At 39.9% G+C, this 13,149-nt stretch overlaps 2 protein-coding genes across 7 annotated transcripts in view; both read left to right on the top strand.

Moving 5' to 3' along the window:
- Positions 1 to 1,031: 1,031 nt before the first annotated feature.
- Positions 1,032 to 4,875, top strand: si:dkey-193c22.1 (uncharacterized protein LOC567837 homolog). 6 transcript variants are annotated; one of them, XM_064296678.1, is made up of 9 exons: positions 1,032 to 1,296; positions 1,832 to 1,880; positions 1,997 to 2,146; positions 2,295 to 2,415; positions 2,653 to 2,865; positions 2,984 to 3,067; positions 3,281 to 3,422; positions 3,962 to 4,124; positions 4,488 to 4,875. In XM_064296678.1, coding segments are annotated over exons 2-9 (1,110 nt in total). In that variant the 5' UTR covers positions 1,032 to 1,296; positions 1,832 to 1,878; the 3' UTR covers positions 4,723 to 4,875. The 6 variants fall into 6 exon arrangements, with proteins under 6 accessions (XP_064152748.1, XP_064152747.1, XP_064152744.1 ...); XM_064296677.1 differs by having other exon boundaries at positions 1,032 to 1,383; XM_064296674.1 differs by having other exon boundaries at positions 1,032 to 1,421.
- Positions 4,876 to 11,946: 7,071 nt separating this feature from the next.
- The window catches only part of wdfy3 (WD repeat and FYVE domain containing 3), a 67,681-nt gene continuing 66,478 nt past the window's right edge, over positions 11,947 to 13,149 (top strand). The window contains 1 exon segment of the mRNA XM_064353219.1: positions 11,947 to 12,263. Within this exon segment, the coding sequence (XP_064209289.1) occupies positions 11,956 to 12,263 (308 nt within the window). The 5' untranslated portion in view covers positions 11,947 to 11,955.

Here is a 13,149-nt window from a genome sequence, read left to right as displayed (position 1 = left end):
AAACTCCGCCTTTGTGCACCCCTCCTCTCGTTACTGAATAAATAAATAAATAAATAAATAAATCGTATACCAGCCAGACTAAGAATAATACCTATAATGACTTCAAAGAAATGTATTTTTATCCGGTAATCATGACGGCTACATCAATCCCATACTCTTTCCCGTGTGCCACATGACATACATACGGAATACACGATCTTGTAGAAAATTAAAGCATTCTTTGCCACTGTAGTTATCTCTTATCATAAGATGTATGCCGGACTCTACATTAGAATGTCCAACCATGTGGGGGGAAAAAAAAACAAAAAAGAAAACACGGGAAACAGGTTCAGTTTTCTGTGCGTAAACTTTACTCAGTGACAACAATTACTGTACAGGGCGTGTGTTGCGCAATGGGCATTTTCCTGCATCGCATAGGGGCTTACTACCATGGAAACACACCTGAAACCTGTTTCGCAGCTGTCAGCCCCTAGGTGAAGCTAGTTTTCGCCTCACTTCTCAATAATCGATGGGGAACGCAGTCCCAACCATCGGTCACAACAAAGTACAAAGTGTCACCAAAAAAGCGTTCTAATTGGTCACCGAATAGCCATTGGTCGTTAGACCCCGGTGTCGAGCTGCGACGTTTTACCAATTATTTAATCAATACAAATAGGGTTTACGGAATGTTTCAGCAACTGCAAGTAAAGTGTGTTTTCTGTAGCCTATTTAAATGCAATATTTCACAATTTATTTGCATATGTTTGTAAACTCTGTGTAGCCTGACACCGATCCATGTAGGTTTAACAAAATAATTTATTAAAACCTATTTGACCGAACATGCGTGTGCCAGCATGATGGACAAAAAAAATGAGGTATATGTTATGTGTCTTTCTGAATTTTGGAAGACGGGAATTGAGTAATTTATGCAAATATCATCACTTTGTCCCTAATTCGACAGTGCATTGATGATTGGTCATTCCTGCTGTGGTCCAATCAAAACGCAACACAAGTCCGCTGAAAGTACCTATCAAAACCGGGTTTCCAAGGAGGTTCTTCGTGTGCGAATTGTGTCAAAGCACAAAATGCAATACCGGCTCTGTGTGGATCTCTGTAGTCTTTCTTTCTTTGAACAAAGAAGAATCTGAATTCCGTTTTCATTTCACAAACGCGGATGAAAGTACTTTTTTGAAAACAATATTATTCATTTAAGGAATGTAGCCTATTCCCTGGCGTTTCGTGACATTTGCTCATAAAAATCTGGAGGGAGACACTTACTGCATTGACTCCAATCCATAGCCTACGGATTTCAGCGAGGTTAATTTCCGATATTCTGCAATCTTTGATCTTGTACCAACTATAAACCGTATTGCGGACAGGGCATTTTACTCTTCTCCAATGCTGGTAAGCATTGCAAAGTTTATTCCGGAAGATGAAGAGTCGTAAGTTATGCAATGTTTTATTATAAACTGAGAGCATATAAACTAACAACACCGACAACTGGCTATACAGACGACAGAATGTAATATATTGGGCTACATAAGACATACTAGGCTATCAATCGCAAACCTGTAAGCTATTTTTTTTTCAAGTTTACTCGTAGATTTATCACTATCATTCTAAGCATAAAATGAGCGAAACTATCCGATGCAGTTTGTCTAAATAGTGGTTATATAAACTGCGACGTCCAGAGTCCCAGTTGTGAAGTAGTCATTGCAAAAATGGAGGAGGCAAACTTTTGTAGGATTTCAGAACACGTTATGAGCTATCTATCACCGAAGGTAGTTATGAACTCACATCGCGCGTTAGACGGTATAATTGCTGAGTGTTCCTCAATCATTCTTCCCTGCAGTTAAATTGGTCACGTTGGGCTGGTGCCTCAAATCCCTGGTCACGAAAATGTATGTAGGGCTCACCCTTAACTAATAAGCTTGCAGTAGGTCAAATTAAATCGTATAAACCACAATATATTTGACAGTACCTGTAGGGTCTCATGAAACTCATGTTATATTTCCAGGATGAGCTTAAAGGAACATGTTTCGTTGCCAGTGGCTACAGGAGTGCTGCTGTTTGGCATTCCGTACAGTATCTCCCTCTTAGTCCAGTGGATGTACGGCTGGCCAAATAAACCAAGTTACGAGAAGTATATAGAAGCTATAAGGCCCAGGTAAATAAATTCTCAAATATTTTCAAATATATCCACACACATACACCTACACGCACACGTGTACTTACCAGGTTGGTGGGACCTTTTTTGGTTGCTACTGTACTTGTGTCCAAAATGATTTTGAAATATGCACCACCTCTCTCTCCAGGCGGATATACCGTTTAACCAGAGCTGTGCTGGGAATGCTTAAATGTGTCCAGTACGGTAAACTGTATTTTCAGTGGAGATTATGGTACAAAAATGCTGATAACCATAAACATTTTAAAAAGGTAAGCTTATACAGTCGGTTTTAAAATGTACTTCAAACTAATGAGCTTAACAACATTTCTGTTAATGTATATATGTATAGAAAAACTCATATGATTAGTAATGCTTATTACAGCTTATAATGTATCAGTGACATTTGAAACTAATAAGGCAAATGACACAGTATTGGCTGATTATAATGTTTATTACTCACAAGTGATATTGTAATCTATTCTGAAACTTCTCATGTGTTCATACAGGGTATCTCTTTTGGTCGCCGTTCCAACAAACTGGACCTGTACTACTGTCCAAATATGGACCAATCACGTGCTGAACCTACACCTGTAGTTGTATTTGTGTATGGAGGTGCATGGGGATCAGGGGATAGAGGCATGTACTGCTTGCTGGCATCTCAGATGGCGAAGGAGCTCAATGCAATGGTGGTCTGCCCTGACTATTCAACCTATCCAAAGGTGCCATCTACTCATCTTAATTAATCACCAAAACTGAATATAAAAAAGAGAGCAGGTGTTATTGTAATGAAAGGGAATCAAAATCAATTTACTTTAAATATTATTACTTCAATTCCAGGGCAATGTTCTGGATATGGTTCAAGATATTGCTGACAGTCTGTTGTGGGTGAAAGAAAATGGTGACATGTTTAACATTGATAATGTAAGTGATGCATTCCTATCTGACACTGGCATAATTATCAGAATTTGCTGTATGTCTAAGCTCTTATTTTTCTGTCACTGTAAGGTGTTAGCATGACAACTAAAACTGGGATTCATTTACCTTACTGTGTCTCCAGCACTGGATGAAAAATGATCAGTGTATACTCTGCATTAATGCATAACACTGGTATAATGGTACTTTTTTGTTGTTTAGGTCAGCCTTGCATTGATTGGCCACTCAGCTGGTGCACACTTGTGTGCCCTGACTACACTCTTTCTGGTCAACGGTGCTAAGGAACTGGGAATAGAGGCTACCAAACAGAGAGAAATCACCGCTTTGATCAAAGGGGTAGCAGGTGAACACACAACATGCAAGCTAATATGTTGTAGAGAACATGCATCTGTCAGATCACAGTCTTGGCAATTATCTGTGATTTTAGAGGTAGCAATTTTAGTTTAAGAGATTAAGTCTATGAGCATGACTGTTTAAGCAGCTACTTCTTCAACTGCAACAATGTAGAGTAGTACGACCCTTGCAATGCCGGAGATTGCGTTGCTCGGGGGCATGGAAGAGTTTAAATTGGCTGGGATGAGAGCATCTAATTCACACCAGCGACCAGCACCCCTGCTGGTCAATTAGGCAACTGCAAGTTGAAGATTCTTCCTCCGGTTCTGTGCAATACCTGTGCGAGCCCAACCCACAAACTGCTTTGTGATGAGCAGCGCACGCTGGCGTCACGTGCTTCAGCACATGCTAATCTGTGCTCTCCTGAACTGCAATGTGCATAATTGGCCATTCCAAACTGGGGAGAAAATGAGGAAAAATACTTAAAGCAGCAAGAATACAAGTTTAAACCATGGAGTATTTACTTTATGTCATTATTTTGCTTTGTAGGGCTGAGCGGGGTTTACAATATCTTGGATCATTATCGGCACGAGAAAACTCGGGGTGTGGAATATGTTTCTCCAATGCACAAAGCAATGGGGGGAATTGAGAACTTTGATTACTATTCACCTACTTCCACGCTGAAGACACTCACAGATGACCAACTGAAGACGTAAGCCAGAGTTCTTGCATATTGCATACATTTTTATGTCTAGTATCTGCATTTTACTAGGTAGCTGTAGTATTGTCCCATGTTTTTGGTGCAGGCGTAGGTTTACGTAGGCCAAGGCAGTGTCATATGTTCTTATCCAAATGTGCATTAAAATATTTAAAGACAAAATGAAAAGCCACCTTTATAAAGCAAATCAGATATCCTCTCAAACAGTAATCCCAGCACAATCCCCCCCCCACCCAATTTCACTCAACAAGAAATAAGTCTGACTATGCATACAGCACATTTGCTGCAACAAGAGCACTCGAGCTGATTTGTGAAAGCCCTTGCCGTTTCTCGTGTTTCATTGTGTTCATTCTGCAGAGTGCCTCCGTTCTGTTTGATCCACGGAACTGGCGATGGAACCGTTCCCGTGGTATCATCCCTGAAGTTCTCAGACGCTCTCGCCGACCTCTCTGTGAAGGTGTCCCTCTACCTCCTGCCCCAAGTGGGCCACACAGAGATGGTCACGGACTTAATGGCCCCCGACAGCAATTGCTACCACACTGTCTACGGCTGCATTAAACAGGTATTCAATAAATACACAGGAAATTGTTGACCACAGCCATGCCTGTATATAATGTTCAGACATAGGACCACACCACACAGCAAATGAATGTAACTTCTTGGTGCGGTTTTCTGATTAAAAAAAAAAAATTTTTACTGTGAAAAATGTATGCAAAATTAAAATAAAAAATATTTTACCACTTCACTCTAATGTTTAAGGGTACTTTTCATTTCCAATATTTTATTTCACATTGTCATTGTTATTATTATTCATATTCAAAAGTGTTTGTTTCAGTAATATTACAAGTACATATTCATATAATTACAGTTAGCCATTCTAGTTTGGGAAGGGGAGAAAACTCTAGGCCTAGGCGCTGGAGTGGCTCAGTAAGGCTGTTTTCCATGAGGCCAGGCTGTACCCTATAACTTTGACTCAGGAAAATCAGAGTCCTGCGTGAGTGCCCAGCATCATAAACATGCTGAGTAGAAGCACTTCAGCTCAGGTGTGCATGCTCTAAAAGCATGTGTCAAAGCATGGGGTTGATGAGGGCAAATTGAACTGCTCAGGCTGTTTTCATTTAGCAGTGCTTTTACGTCCAGTCATGTTTATGAAGATGAGATGGTACACCTATTACATTAGAGAGTACTTATTAAAAAAAAAAAAAAAAAATCTGGTCATTGATTTAACCAAATCCGAAACATTTACTTTCGATGACTCATTAAAAATATTTGGCAAGCATGCTTGCAGTGTAACAGAACTAGAAGCTGAGTGTCTAGGGCAGAACAATAGGAGGTCAAAATGACAGCAAAATGACAGTTGCCCAGCATAGAACTGAGTGGTTTGATTGGTCGGGCCCATATGATAGCAGAAAGCCCTAGATGTATGTTTGTGGAGCCATGCTAATGACAATGATTGACTACCGCTATTTTTGAATCAACGGGAGTTTTTAAAATTTGTATTCATGCACATCTGAAAAGTATTTGTTTTCAAAATGTTTTTTTCTTTATTCTACCTACTATCCAATTCCTGTTTAAGAACCAAATATTTTAATCTTTCATGTTTCATTTTCAGCGTGGAGAAAATTTGCTTTCCTGCTTTTCCATAGTAATGTGATAACATGTTTGTTCCAGTTCATGTTAATACACTAACCATGCATGTCCAACTTCCACATATATGGAGATAATGTATGACTCATGCAGTTACAGCTGTGTGTGTTGAATGTTTTTCTTTGATAGGTATTACAGTTTTTAGGATAATTTTCATTCATTTTCTTCAGTTTATCAATGTCTAAATACTATGCCAAAAATAAATTTTAAAAATGTTAAAAGCATGTATTAAAGCATGCAATGTGGTTCCAAATCTGCTGGACCTTCATTGGTATGCCTGAAATATTTCATATGCAGATTCAAAACATTTTTTCTGAAAATTCACAAAGATTGGAGTTTGTAATTCTTTAGTCCAAGCATTTCCTCTCTTCTGTTAAGGTACTGTCATCTGTTTTACAACAATCTTTATAGTACTATTTATAAATAAACAGATGTTGATTAAACTTTCAATAAAATATTTCTGTTTGTGGATATTTTGTTTATAAGCATGTTTGTCTTCTCTGAGCAAAGCATTTGGGAATGGGCAGTCCTACAGTATACTTCAGATTTAGAGAGAGAGAGAGATAGAGAGCTCTGATATCAGACACCCAGACCCCTGATTGCTCTGTATGAACATACATTTACCATGTTCTTGAGTGTCCAGGTCAACGCCTGATAGTCTGTCTTTCTATCAAAACAAATGCAATTACGCAATTAAGATCTAACGCCTAACACAAACTAGAAAACACTGTCACTCTTCGGATAAAGCCAACTATTGCCCATTCCTCTCCAATTTCGAGGCTTTCGTCTGATTTTAGTCTTCGTCTACAATAGATGGCAGTATGTTCCACACATACAGTGTTCTGTTACACTACCCACAATTCAGTTTAGGAGCAGCGCTGGACCTCGAGGCTCGAACATCTCTGTGCTGTTTGGATGTTGAGGATTAAAGATGGCCACCAGCAGGAGGAGCAGGGATCGTAACCACTTTTGGATTACAGCATAATGTATCGTATATGGATAAAACTAGACGAAAGATACGTCATTAATACATGACAATTATATCGTCTTCACCTTGGATTTGGTCTTTTACGACATAAACAGTGATATACCGGTGAGTTGTCTAGTCTACTAGAATTACAGTACAGTGCGGCCACATAGGTTGCTGTGCAACTCGTATAACTAGCTAACGCTAGCTTGGTAGCTAGCCATCAGTGCAGAATATGTCAATATGACAGACACAGGAAGGGACGCCGAAATCCCAGTATCATCTCTCATTTCAAGAAGAAAATAGGAACAGGAAAACAGACAACACAGTGTCCGTTTAATTAAGGCTTTTGTATAATTAGTAATTATCCGTTTGTGCTAGTTAGTTATCATAACTTGACAACTAATGTATTTTGATGGGTGTAAACGTTATGTCATGTTGGTTAGCTAGTGGCAAAGATCATGAGTATCAGACACTGTAGCTGTCCAGCAGCCCAACATCATTCGGTTTATTCTGCAAAAAGGCCCACACTACAGTTTGGAATTGTTTTAAGAAAAAAGACTAAGACCAGCCCATTGTGACTAGCGATATTGTAGATTCTGTTGATTTGCTGACCAAGTCATTAATGTAATGGCTAATGTTCGTTGGTTGAAATTGTCACCTTTCTGCGGACGTCTCGTTAAAGTGGCCCGTTTACATTAGAATATGGCTAGGGCTAGTACAATGTCAGATGTGCGTAGATGATAATATAGATAGCACCACTACTGTATTTTGCTAGCTACTGTATGTATGTAGATCGACTAGCGTTAGCCAATCATATCACTATTAGAAGGCTAACAAATATAACGCGTTAATCTTGATTTTTGGATACTGAGTGATGCACACCCAGTCTTCCTGCTGATTGTTTTTGGTTTTTATTTATTTATTTATTTACTGTCCATCGACGCTGCAATACGCTATCGACAAATGCTTTGCAATCGTGCCATACATACAGTTCTTTCATTTTCAAGATAGTAACGTTAACATGCTAATTAATGCTTTGTGCTTCGGTTCGAGCTATACTATAGCCATGCCTATTTGATAGCGTTAATGTTCGCTGGATCAGAAAGTTCGTTCGCTACGGTAACCTGAACTGTTGCTAACGTTTTTTTTTTTTGTTACAGTTAACGTTACAGATTTTCTCCTTAAATCCCATGTCATAAACAGCTAATTAGCTATAGATACTCAGTCGATACGTTTCTAACGATCAGAACATGTAATCAGTTATTTATGTAAAAACAGTCTTCATTAGAGTTTCTTATGCCTTTGTGGGATCTTGCGTGAATTCTTAGACATGTCCCAACCATAGGCATTAAAATGTGGCAGATACCTGTATTAGTTGCGCATGTATTACATTTTAAACCAGTCAAAGTGGCGAACTGGTTACAGTGTTAATCCCTAACGTCACGCTTAATTGGCATGAAAACTGTTTTCCGCAAATCCCATTAAGTTACGTATCTATTTCCCCAAATATGTAATGTTAGGCCTATATGTAAGCATTGTACAGTCCTTGTTCATTGTTCAAAGTTGAGGTTCTATGTATAGTCAAGTGCCGTTTGATTGAACTGACATTTGTGAAAACCGTACTCTGATCACAATATTACCCCTCTCCCTTGACCAATTTCATCCACCTTAACAGTGCGTAAATGGATGGCCAACAATTATAAATGAATACAAAAAATGTCAGCATGTGGTTCGTTCCAATGAACTGTGCAATGGAATACACACTACGAATTCATATGTCATATGGCGTTGCATCTTGCGTGATACTGTAGGCGCTATCGTCTCCAGCGGTACAGCCTGTTGGGTTTAGGAAGCAAATAGGCTTCTCCACAGACCTGGAGCCCGTTGCAGTCTGTTAATTTCCGCAAGATTATCATAAAAAAGCGCACACCATTTAAATCTGGAATTCCTGTTTAATTTCGGGTCCTCATGCTTAAGGTGCACTTAAAGTATTAGGCCGAACGATAAGCTGCGTTTCAATTCCTGCTTTGTTTTTACTGCTTTGACGTAAGCGTAATTACAGTGTGTACAATCGGTAATTTTGTCTTGTGATTTTTAGACCAAAACAATCCTAACCGGGAATGCTAATTGACCTTATAGCCCTGACAGCCTAATGCGGCTAACCGGTGTTTTCGTTTGCCACCCTGCTTTTACGCTGTCATTTTCTTGGCAGCATCCAGGCTGTGGTAACATGTCTCCGGTACCTTTTGTCTTTCTGTATGTCTCTTCAAAGGCCAGTTCCTTCGCGATATCCTGTTTGTTTAACAAAGCAATGATGCTGCGAAAGAATGATGAATGTAATTGTAATATTATTTACTCTTATCCACGTGATTATGTATCAGAGAAATGCAACGTTGTCCTGTGAAACATAAAAATAATATCAACGGCCTTTGAAAAGGTAGCGTCTGGATAAAAAAAACCAAGAAAATGAAAAAAAAAAAAAAAAATGTCCCAGTTGCTAACATTCCTCAATCAGATGGTGGTGGGGACTTTTGCTGCAAGCGGAATAAATAACATGGAAAATGACAGGTACCTGTATTTTGAAGGCTGGCATGCATTTTTTATGTTTAAAAACTGGAGTTCAATAGATCGCTAATATGGTACTGGGAGATTTGTTCATACTTCACAAAATTAAAGGAGCCTGATAGCACTGCACCTACAAACCCTGACAATGTGAAATAATTAAAAATGGATGTAGGGCCTACATACACTTGCGTTCATTTTGACCGCATTACCGGAAGAAAGAATCACAGAGCTAAGTGAGACACAGGCTGAACCTTATATGGTAACATGGCGGTATTGAAATGTGGGTGGTTTTTGAAATGTGTTGCCAGTGCCACGCTCGGAGTCTGATGCTGGTGGACATAATGAATGCAAAACAGATTAGAAATGCTTTAGTGGAGCTGGCTCTAGTTTCCTGTCGACTAGAGCGGTCTTCTGTTTACACAGTGAGTTAATGCAAGGTCAGGTTTTAATCATACAATTGGCCATTTTTGGGAGATTCACATTACTTTAGAATTATCTGGACCATTCAGTCTGTTAAAGGTTACATTTGGTGCCTTGATGCTCATTGGATCATTAATGTTTATTTATTTCTAAAAACTGCTTGAACGCTTTTCCGATTTTGCACAGTCGGCTTCTTTTTAATGTGGCCTTATCACACAAAGATAAGACTTGAACTTTAAGTGTGATAATCTTGTTTGCCAGCTGTTGATTCATTTGGCTCAGCAATCAAGAGGTAGTTGAAAACACAGACACAAGCATTCTGCGGTCATCAAAGACCAGTTGTCAGTTTACTTAATTGTACTAATTAGGTTTCTTAGTAAATGGATGAGTCTTTTCCAGATGTTCTGCATACATGAAACAAGATGGATTGTTGATTTGGGAGGGGGGATGTGATTTTGGTGACACAGTAGCAGTGTTGCCAAATGCCAAAGTTCAAAGTTGCATCATATGTCTTCAGTTGACTCCCATACTGTTTCATGATGTTTGTTATAACCATTCCCCATAATGGTTTTAAAAGCCCAGTTTAGAACTCTCCTCATGCAATTAGACAAGTTGAATCGCCTGCAAACGGCAAGCTCTGGCATCAGACGTTTCTGAGACGGGTAGTTCACACCGCTGCGACTCATCTCTGCGACATTCTAAAAACAGTTCCATCGCATCGCAGACGTTTGGTCTGAACTGAGCTTCACATCCTTGTTCAGCCACTGGCTCTCACGCAGTTTCCTCTCTTAAGTCTGCTCGATAGATCATGCAGCCCCGCTTTTCGTCTAAGTTCCCTCTCTGTGGCAGCCCTGTGTAGAAAGGTTTTTGCTGTGGTGTTCTGCAGGGTTTGTGGGGAAGGGAAGTGTAGGAAAGTGAGTCCTTGCTCAAGGTTCTCTTCCTCTAGATGCTCGCCTGAAAAATTACCCACAATAATCTGTTACTCTAATAAACTTCAGTGCTGAAATGTCGCATGACAAACGCATAGCTAAACATTTGGGGATTCTCCTTCGTTGTGAATCAAGCTTACTGAGAATTTATAGCTCTTATAATTGGAGCGTTTATTTAATTCTGTAGAATAAAAATAATGAAATATGTAGCCTACATCTGTGTCAGTGCCTCAGGGGTAATTTTATAGAAACAGATGCACAGCTTTACTGCATTGCTGTTGTTTCATTGTTGTTTTTTCCCCCCCCTGCTTTGATTTTTTGTTCTCCTTTTTAGTGGGCACTTGTAAGAGGTTTTATGCAATCCTCATTGTTTCTAATGAATCCGATCTGTTTTTCCTCTGGCTTGTTGGACGGCATTTGCATTTGAACATGATATTAGATTTGTTTGCGCAATTACCTTTCCAGAAGTGTGAGCAAAAGCCCCTGGGGACATTTCAGTAGGATATAAATGCAAATGCGAAATGTTCAGGGAAGAAGACTACGTGTTCTTATTAGGTGATAGACAAACACAAATTAGGTATGGGCATTTCAAACAAAATGTCCACACGGTTAATATATTAAGGGACCTGGTCAGGAAACCTCTGTTTTTCCAGTGAGGCTCGAGCGCTTTTTGAGCTGTACTTGCGTAGGCTGCATCAAACACACATTCATTTACACTTCATTTTTCCAGGGTTCACTGTAGAGCACAGGCATGCTTATGTCTTTTGACTCCAACCTTATATTCCCAGGATTTTGATTTATCTGCAATTCATATTTGTACTATTATTTGATCTGTTGAGTATGTCCCAGTGGACAAGTCATACTGTAGCTCATGACTAGAATTAAATCAGTCGAGTCTGCCAAAACCATTTCATGCAGGGATAGTCTACATTAGCCTGTCCTTCAGTCTTTAAGCTTAATCTGGAAAGTGCATGGTAATAGCTTTTGTCCATCAGTCCTGTATTTGTAATAGACTTCGGATTGTGATAGCAGAAAGCAGCCATTGGGGTTCTTGCATTTTAAGTTCATTGTTTATTACAGTCACAAATAGATGTCAGAATTATGGGGGCGCTGTAAAACCTGGAGAGGCATGTTCTCTTACGTAATTGCTTTTCAGTTTACAAAACATAACCGGTTGTTCTATTTAGGATCGATGTTGACGTCACTTGGGGGGCTAGTGAATGAACTTGGCAACAGCCAGATTTTTGCGTGGACTAACTGAGTGGCATGGCTCGCCCCCTCCTCTTCAACCCAGATGGTATCTCCCACTCCCCGTGTGTGTGTGTGCGTGTGTGTGGAGCTGGTGACAGGCAGATCAGCTGTACCAGTCCCCACAGGCTCGCTCAGTACGCTGGCACAGTGGTCGCCTGGCACTCTCAGCAAAGAGCCGTGCTCGTCCGTACTCGCTCCGTGGCCTGGATGCCGCTTTAAACGCATCCCGCGTCTCCGAAACACTCCCGCGATCGAATTAACCGGTGCGAGCGGGCTGGTGGAAGGCGTAATTTTTCTGTTTTTTTTTTGTGACATCATCGAGATGCTGGCAGGGCAGCGGGAGAACGGCAGGTAGGCTACTGTATGCGATCGAAGCGGTTGGTTGCCGCGGTGATCTGGCTTTTGTTTACGACTTGAGCTGTGTGTGGCCGTTTTATTTGCTGCGATGCCTGTGTGAAATGGCCTCCCGTTATCTGAGAACGGAGGGATTGTGGAAGGAATAAAGTTAATTGGAGATTAAGATTAATGTATTATTTCTTTTGAAAACTATATGCTTAATGTCACGTTGTTAGTTCCCTTTCTAATCTGACATCTCACTGTATAAGCCTACTTTACTGTAAATCGAGTAGCACTGTGTTGGTGATGGACATGACTAATGGTTAAAGAGCAATGCAAACAAAACCATCGTTTTGTGTCTTTTGTCGCCCCGGAAATAGTCTGAAGTATTTTCTTTTTCATTCTTCAAAAATGTGCTTATGTGGTCTTTCTGCTTTCTGCATGTGGTTTGTGTGTTAGCTCAGGTGAAGGGAAGTGTAGGTAAACATTAAGCATTGTCATCTGATGTGGTGCATAATTAGTTTACAGCCTGTTGTAAGTAGTAGGGATGGAGGGAAGGCTGAATTTCAGTTAACTCAATTTTAAATGAACTCAAATTTATATTTAATTTCAATGAAACATCAGAGTCATACAGAAGGCAACAGGAGGATGCTGCTCTCATTGTAATCTGTTGATCAAATGACTGGAGGTGCAACGATACATTGATCTGGATGGATATATCGGTTCAAAGGGCAATGGTCCGATCCAGTCGATACAGCATGCAAAAATCTATTCATATTGTTATGAATTACAGCTAAATACTTCTATTAATGTCCACAATCTTACAGCCGTTTTCACTCTAGCAACACTGCCAAAATCACTGTTTACGTTTCCAACCCTGCTTCATCAGCACTCTTGCTAG

The sequence above is a fragment of the Anguilla rostrata genome, chromosome 10, assembly GCF_018555375.3.
Source record: "Anguilla rostrata isolate EN2019 chromosome 10, ASM1855537v3, whole genome shotgun sequence".
In the NCBI taxonomy this organism is placed as follows: domain Eukaryota; kingdom Metazoa; phylum Chordata; class Actinopteri; order Anguilliformes; family Anguillidae; genus Anguilla; species Anguilla rostrata.
This window is presented reverse-complemented; position numbering and strand designations above follow the sequence as displayed.

Bases quoted from the DNA above. Each gene is read 5' to 3' on its own strand.
- si:dkey-193c22.1 (XM_064296674.1), top strand. The intron at 2,416-2,652 runs GTAAGCTTATAC...GTGTTCATACAG, and splicing joins ACCATAAACATTTTAAAAAG to GGTATCTCTTTTGGTCGCCG. The intron at 2,866-2,983 runs GTGCCATCTACT...CTTCAATTCCAG, and splicing joins ACTATTCAACCTATCCAAAG to GGCAATGTTCTGGATATGGT.